The 8,560-nt window shown below is 42.6% G+C and overlaps 1 protein-coding gene across 4 annotated transcripts in view; it reads left to right on the plus strand.

The window, feature by feature from the left end:
• ogfod2 (2-oxoglutarate and iron-dependent oxygenase domain containing 2) overlaps window positions 1-8,560 on the plus strand; it is a 27,855-nt gene that overhangs the window by 952 nt on the left and 18,343 nt on the right. For all 4 annotated transcript variants that reach the window (XM_043692603.1, XM_043692601.1, XM_043692600.1 and 1 more), the window contains exons 2-5: window positions 2,151-2,207; window positions 3,334-3,444; window positions 5,835-5,934; window positions 7,384-7,508. In XM_043692603.1, coding sequence (XP_043548538.1) covers window positions 7,470-7,508 — 39 coding nt within the window. In that variant the 5' untranslated portion in view covers window positions 2,151-2,207; window positions 3,334-3,444; window positions 5,835-5,934; window positions 7,384-7,469. The remainder of the gene's footprint in view (window positions 1-2,150; window positions 2,208-3,333; window positions 3,445-5,834; window positions 5,935-7,383; window positions 7,509-8,560) is intronic.

Below are 8,560 nucleotides of genomic sequence, written 5' to 3' on the forward strand. Positions count from 1 at the left end.
GCTACACCCCACTTTAGCTGGGTCAGACTTGCCCCCCCCCCAGCCCTAGCTACACCCCACTTTAGCTGGGTCACCCTTGGTATGGGCTGCTGGCAGTGACTCTGAGGTCTGGGGCAAATTCCACGTTGTAAAATTTCAAACATGTTCAAAGGGACTTCACGGAACATTGCCAGGTAAAATTTGTCCTGGTTCCACAGAAGAGGTGACCAAAAGCTTGGTCAAAGAGTTAGTTACTCAGTAGGAATGAAAGATGATGAGGTTGACGGAGGTAATCCGTCTGGTTTCATTTTTTTGGAAGTCGGTCTTATTTATTGATAGACCCGGCCCCACAACTAGAGAACTGAATCACAGTCCTACTCAAAAGAAAATTTAGAAATTTGGAGAAATAAATAAGACCGACTTCCAAAAAATGAAACCAGACGGATCCAACATTCCACGCTTCTACAGATTACCCAAAATTCACAAACCAGGAGACCCCCTCAGACCCATAGTCTCACTACTTGGAACACCAACTTACAGATTGGCCAAGGACCTACACCAAAGACTAAAACACTTAGTAGAAGGCTCACGCCACTCCATCCACTCCACCCAAGAATTCCTGAAGACAATTAAAGACACCAAGATAGAAGAGGTTGAAATAATAGTCTCCTTTGGGTAACAGCCCTATTCACATCTATCAACATCAATCTGGTCAAGGAAACACTGACTACATTATTAGAAGACCCAAAGACACATACACCAAACATCACCAACTGCATCAGCAAGGACAATACTGTCAAGCTAGTGGTCCCATGCCTTACCACTCACTTCACCTTCAACAACAAAACTTACAGACAAACTAACGGAACACCCATGGGGTCTCCAATAATTGGGTTGTTAGCAGAGGCAGTAATCCAGAGACTCTGATAAACAGCACTGCCAACCATCCAACCCAAACTTTGGGCCCGCTACATGGATGACACCTTTGTCATCACTAAATGAAACAAATTAGAGGAAACCTTCAAGACCATCAATAATACCCTTACTGGCATAAAGTTCACTAAAGAGGAGGAAAACAACAATAAACTGCCACTCTGAGATGTCGCAGTAGAGCGAACAGCCAATGGGGAACTTCAAACCAGCATCTACAGGAAAACAACACATACGGACCAAATATTGAACTACAGAAGCAATCACCCCAACATCCACAAACGAAGCTGCATCAGAATGTTATTTCAATGAGCCACCACACACTGCAGCACAGAGGAACTATGCAGAGCAGAGGAAAATCACATATACGGTGTATTCAAAAAGAACGGGTACCCACTGAACACAGTCCGCCTATTTCTGAGCAACAAACCCAAACAAGCAGACAAAACGCATCCAAAAACCCTCGCCACTCTCCCCTACATCAAAGACATCTCGGAAATGACTGCCAGACTACCCAGACTCCTTGGTAGCCCACAAACTCACTAACACAATAAAACAGCAGCTAATGAAATTGAAAGACCCTATACAGACAACAAGCAAAACTAATGTCATCTACAAAATACATTGCAATAACTATAACAAACACTATGTGGACAAAGAGGCAGAAAGCTAGCTACCAGGATACATGAACACCAACTAGCCACAAAAAGACATGACCCTGTCTCACTAGTATCCTCACATACAGATGAGGAAGGACACCAGTTCGACTGGGACAACACATCCAGGACAAGCGAAACAGAGACATGCACGAGAATTCCTAGAAGCATGGCATTCCAACTGGAACTCCATCAACAAATGCATTGACTTGGATCCCATTTATCACCCCCTGAGAAAAAGAACAGAAAATTACATTGCCAACCTAAGGAAACCCAAACATATAAATAGAAAACGGTCTACACCACCAGTGCTTCATTCAGAGGCTCACTGAAGATGTTACCTAGTATGGTGACGAAACGTCTGAAAATGAACCTTTCAGCTCAGCGAGCAAACCTATATCCAGAACCTCAACCTGAGCTACAAATCTTCTCAAAACATGAAACTCCTGTTTTTACATACTAGTAGATCATTGACCACTCAAACACACTGACCCCAGGGACACTGCCACAGTCAAACCTTTCACTATTCTGCAGCAAGTTATAAATTGGGTTCTTTCAGTGACTCAACATTTGCTCTTGTTTCAGATTTTAAGAAGCAAGGGATGCAAGACCGAAGAACAATTCAGAAAGGTTCAAGCTAAGGTAAAACTGACAAACCAACAGTACCAGCCTATGTGTGCTGCAGCTGAAAATGTGTTGCTGGAAAAGCGCAGCAGGTCAGGCAGCATCCAGGGAACAGGAGAATCGACGTTTCGGGCATAAGCCCTTCTTCAGGCTTATGCCCGAAACGTCGATTCTCCTGTTCCCTGGATGCTGCCTCACCTGCGCTTTTCCAGCAACACATTTTCAGCTCTGATCTCCAGCATCTGCAGACCTCACTTTCTCCTCCTATGTGTGCTGCACACCATTATACTCACGGTCACACTCAATAATACCCAGACTCTGAATTTAACTTTCAGTTTGGCCACTTCTTACTCATGCTGTTCAGTGACAGTGCAACAAACAGCAGAAAATGTGATGATGGGTTTCCTGCAGAGCTTCGAGTTAGATAGTTACTCTTACAGTTGTGCAATCAATGCTGTCACAGTTAGAGAGTCAATGCTGAGGGAGTGCTACACTATTGTAGCTTCATGAGGTTGAAAGTCTCTGGTCCCTAGGGTTAGGGCTGAGTGGGGAAGAGTTTAATGAGACTTGGGTGGACAGGTGACCTCACTGAGAGAGAAATAGCAGATGGATTATTCATAGATTCTTACTTTAAACTGAAAGCATAGAACCAAGAGATTTGGGAGGAATTTAGTGAAGAGTAACTTTAGGGCCATAGTAATTGTGATTTGGGAAATATGGTTAAATACCCATAAAAGATGATTGGAAACAAAACATCTTGAATTGTTTGATGCAGCCATTAAGGATGTTTATATTTCCATGACTGGTGAATAGTTTTATTTCTTGGGATGTGGGTGGCACTGGCAAGACTAGCAATTGTTGCCCTAATTACTGCTCGAGTGCCTTGCTGTGTGATTATAACACCCGTGTTATTGCAACATTGTGTGTCCAGATGTCCACAAGATGGCTGTGAGCAAACAATAAAGCTATTCGATTAGCGCTATTGGGGCCCAGTGGTGTGTCCATATCTCTGGACCAGCAGGCTTAGGTTCAAGTCCCACCTGCTCTAGAGGTGGGTCCTACCATCTCTGCACAGGTTTAATTAAAATAAACAATAACTATTTGATAACCATCAAGTCACACTAAGTCATTTTGTCTCCCTCAGATTGATGAAGAAGTTCAGAGAAGAAAGTTGCTCCATCAGAAAAGTTTGGAGAGAAGAAGCATTATTTCTGCATGTTACAAGCCACTGAATCCTGCAGTCTATGTTTTACAGGTAGGAACTGTCTCTGTTGATTCACTGAACAGCATTAGATTCACCATAAAAGGCGTTAGTGAGATTGTACCATGAATATTGAGTATGGTTTTGGTCACCTTATTAAAGAATGGCTTTCTTTGTATTAGAAACAATCCAGCAATGATCCACTGGCTGATTCCTGGAATGAAGGACTGGGTTTGGGGAGTGATTAAATAGGTTGGACCGTAGCTATTGGTGTAGGGATTGTGATGAGGTTAGCCAGCCTAGACCTCAGAAAGAGTGTTTCCTAACAGGGGCTGTTACTCTGGTCCAATCATGGAGCCCTGACAGACACAAAAAGGGACATGTGAGAGATGCTGATACTCTGGTCCCTGACTCTGAATGAGGCCATATTAAAGTTAAGGACTGTTTACGTATAAATAAAGGGCGACTTGGTGATGGGAGCTATTTCAGTGGCAATGGGAGTAATGCGTGATCTTGAAGAAACTCATTTGCAGTAGTCATCTTTGAGTTGGGGTAAGCATTTCTTGCATCATTTGTTGGGAAGCTTGATTCATTTGACTCTGCTGTCGAGGGCAGGGCCCAGTACGTGGGAAGAATGCGTTCATTTTTCTGGGCAGATGAAAAACAACAAGTAAGTCTTCTGACAGCTTGTGGAGCTGCAGCGTTTTTGATTATTAGGAGCCAAACGTTCCCTGAGCTACCACATACCAAAATGTTTCTAGAGTTGATGGGTTTAGTTAAGGAATATTATAACCCCAAGCCGCCTCTAACTCTCTGAGATGCGATCCGTTTTACACAGCAGTTCGAGAACCGGGGAATCCATGTCAGGATTTTTGACGAGGTCAAGACGCCTGGCAGAGGCGTGTAACTTTGGTTTAACCCTTAATGAGATGCTGACACACTGTTTGGTATGTGGGATTAATGATGTCACCATGCAAAAGTGCCTACTAGTGAAGCCCAATTCAAACAGGTACTACAACTGGCTTTGTCATTAGAAATGTGATAATTGGAGCAAATGAGTTACAGGGTACGCTGATGGAAGTGGACATCCTCCCAGTCCAACTGAACTTGGGGAACACTACTTGAGTGAAAGCAATTGCATCGCCACACTTGGGCATATCCTGGACAGAGAGACTCTAGGTCAGCCCACAGCAAAACCCAAAACAAAGCCAAGCCTCAGACAAATAGTTCACATTTTCCTCAGGATCCTGGCTGGCAAACCAGTGTAGTTGCTGCCAGGATGTGGACTCAGTTCAGCCCAGTGGGACTCATTTGCTGTCTTGAGTAAGATAACTCCTAGGCTGATATCCAGGAGTGTTCATACTTTGGGAATCCACCTATATCTAGTTTGGAACAGTTAAATTGCTTAATGACCTCAAAATCAGAACCAGTCAAGATAAAACATCTGGTTAAATGATCACTTGGTTCTAATGGAGGTTGATATCACTGTGGCTGTTTCAGTAATCGCAGAACCAGTCTTTAACAAAATTCACTCTGGACTCCAGCATTTAACTTTGCTTGACTGAGAACCTGTACCGGGCAACCTTTACAGATTAAAGGTGCAACTTCAGTTCCGGTCTTTAATGAGAAGCAGCTGATTCAGTTCCCACTGAGTGTAATACAGGGCTTGGGCACAGGCTTGATGGGGTGAAATTGGTTGCGAGTGATTATATTTGATGATGGGACCATTGCACATACAGTTGCAGGGATAGCACTGACAGAGTTGCCACTGGGGAGGAGTCTCTGCACCAGGTTAAATCTGATCTTATAGATAGCTAGATACTATTCCTGATAGTCTGGGAACATAGGGTTCATTGTCAGAAAGATTAGAGTCAGACCATTCAGAGGGAAACTTAGAAAACATTTCTTCACCAAAGACAGGGGAAGGAAGGTGAAATGCCAGTGCTGGACACAAGCCTCAGCCGAGTGAGAGAGAGAGTTTGGTGTAGGAATCACAGGAGTGGCCCTACATGGGTAAGAAGCTTGTTTTTATTTTGAAGAAGAACAGTGATGTTCTCTGCAGTGTCTTGATAAATATTTGTTCTTCAATCAACATCATCAAAATCAGATTATCTTGTTGTTATCACAGTGCTGTTTTGGGAGTTTTCTGCGAGCATATTGGCTGATGTGATTTTCACATTGTTCACTGATTATGGTTTAGAAATGTGCTCAAAGAGTCTTTGGGATTGTCCTGAGGTTATGAAAGGAATGATGACGTGTAGTCTGGCTTTCTTTACTTGTGATCGAAGAGTTGATATGCTATTAACTCTCAGTAACCGCATGTTCATGGGTCAAACAGCAGGGGTATCTGATGTTTATGGTGACCTGCACATTCTGTGGTCAGTCTTGTATTAATGAAATTGGTGCAGTGTGAAAAACAATGTTGTGGTTTGTTTTTTTCCCAGGAATCCTTCCTTGCTCCAGAATTCCATGAAATAGTTGCCTACTGCAGAAGTGAGGATGCTGACTTTGAAGGATTGCTGGACCGCATTCACTCACTGCCAGGTCTGTCTTTAAAGGTTTTGTTCAAGCGCAAAAATGTAGGATTCAATGTTTTATACAAATGTACAAATAAACAGGGTCGTTAAATATTTCAGCAGGAATTTAGTATAGCTTGAGGAAAAACGAGGTGTGAAATGACACTTTAACAGTCACAGCAGACCAGTACCCCATGTCCTGGGTGAGCGATGTTGTGCTGTCACATGTTTATATAGTCTGTACAGCTTGTGTAACTTCCTGCCTGAGTCTTGCAAATTCTTATGTTCTTTTAAGGATCAATTAGAAAAATGAAACAAAGCGACCTCATGAAATCTAGAAATTACAAAAACAAGTCCTTTTTCAGATGCACAAATCTCTTGTTAGACTGCTGCTGAATTCCAGGGAACAATTCTGGGACTAAACCTTGGAAATTAGGAGTGTGCTTTGATCAGGTTTCTCAAAATATTGATAGATAACTAGATACTATTCCTGATAGTCAGTCTAGGATTCATTGTCAGAAAAATTAGAGCCAGACCATTCTGAAGGAAACTTCGAAAACATTTCTCCACCAAAGGATAGTAAAAGTTTGGAACTTCCTTTCACATGAGGCAATTAATGCTCAAGCAGTGGTTTACTTCTAAGAGAGGGTAGATTTTGATGAGCTCGGTGTATTAAAGAATGCTGGGCAAAGTATATAAAGTTAATTGCTGGACAAGCATGATCTCATTGATTGGTGGAACAGGCTAAGGCTAAATGACTTCCTCTTGTTCCAATTTTCCATTGATTCCTATGTGTCTCTGAGAACATTAGGAACAAACTTAGTGCAGAATAAATTATTCTTGAGAAATAAATGTTGTTGCTGGTTAGAAAAATAATATGTAATCCCCATTAGTCTTTACTCCAACTCAACAAGATTCTGTAATCTTTAAAACTAATAGAAGGTTTTATGAAACAGTCATCAGCCGAGTGATGATAAAATAACTGGTACTAAGGGCAGCCTAGACGGAGTATGGAGTGTGTAATCCACAGGGATTCCTGACTGAATCTCCAGTGGTTTCCAGGCAGCATGCTCCCTAGGGAATCTCACTGTATGGATGAAGGCAGAGGGACAGAATTGATCAATAAACAGATTGATTTTTATTTAAGGAGCTTCATTCTTTGTCACCCTAAACTCCTCCCCTCGCAGAATTCTAACACATCTTCCTCGTAAAAGTAATGGAGTCAGTTGAAAATTTCAAAACAGAGGTTGAGAGATTATTATTGATAGTTAAGGATATTACGGAAATAGGATGAGATATAATACAGAGATCAGCCATGATCTAATTGAATGATGAGACAGGTTTGCAGGGGCTGAACAGTTTCCTTATTTATCTGTGTTCTTATTGCGTTTGAGTTGGTTTACAGATTAAATGGTTTAATGTATACAAACAGTTTATTGAATGTTCCTTCCTTCTGTCTTTCCATCCTTCCTTCTAGCTGAGAGAGTCTATTCAATCCCAGTATTCACTGAGCAATTCTGTGGCCAGTTGATTAGAGAGCTGGAGAATTTTGAACAGTCTGAAATGCCAAAAGGCAGACCCAACACCATGAACAACTATGGGGTAAGATGTGAAGAAGAGCTTGGTGAACTCGCTTGGTTAGGTGTCAAGTGTGTGTTTTGGAATAACGCTAACTATACAGGTACAATTCCCCCTTCTGGCTGATGTACACTGGGACCTGCCTATTCACCTGCTCCATGCTTGATGCAGAGTGGCATTCTCTAGCTATAGATCCAATTGTGTGTCTCTGTTGGAGACAGATGACTCATGGTTGATGATCTGCCTATTCAGTTGCAGTCACAGACACTGTCACCGCCGCCCCCCCCCCCCCCCCCCCACTCACATACTGCCATGCCATCACAGGCAGTAAAACCAGGGCTTTATAGGCAACTTCCTGGGTCTGAGCTTATAAACTGTTACAAACTTTGACAGAATCCCTGACAATGTTCTCTGCAGCTAGTGAAACTAGTTAAAGTCATGTTTGTGCGTGAAAGCGAGAGAGAGCCAGATAGATAGACTGACAGATCAGAGAGGGGTGGAGAAACTGACAGAAGAGAGAGATCTCAGAGAAGGAATATAAGAAGAAACAACATGATTTAAAATAGGAACTCAATTCAAAGAGCATTCATGAAGCAAATGATACTGGTTCCAGTGACAGCAATCTATTTAATTATTGAATCATTGGCTCTGTTACTCCTCACCCTGTAAACCTTCCAATGAAGGCACAATCTAGAGAATTAGCAACATGGAGGCCAGTCATAGAGTCATAGAGATGTACAGCATGGAAACAGACCCTTCAGTCCAACCTGTCCATGCCGACCAGATATCCCAACCCAATCTAATCCCACCTGCCAGCGCCCGGCCCATATCCCTCCAAACCCTTCCTATTCAAATACCCATCCAAATAAGCCTCCACCACATCCTCTGGCAGCTCATTCCATACACGTACCACCTTCTGCGTGAAAAAATTGCCCCTTTGGTCTCTTTTATATCTTTCCCCTCTCACCCTAAACCTATGCCCTCTAGTTCTGGACTCCCTGACCCCAGGGAAAAGACTTTGTCTATTTATCCTATCCATGCCCCTCGTAATTTTGTAAACCTCTATAAGGTCACCC

The sequence above is a fragment of the Chiloscyllium plagiosum genome, chromosome 6 (assembly GCF_004010195.1).
Source record: "Chiloscyllium plagiosum isolate BGI_BamShark_2017 chromosome 6, ASM401019v2, whole genome shotgun sequence".
NCBI classification, from domain to species: Eukaryota; Metazoa; Chordata; class Chondrichthyes; order Orectolobiformes; family Hemiscylliidae; genus Chiloscyllium; species Chiloscyllium plagiosum.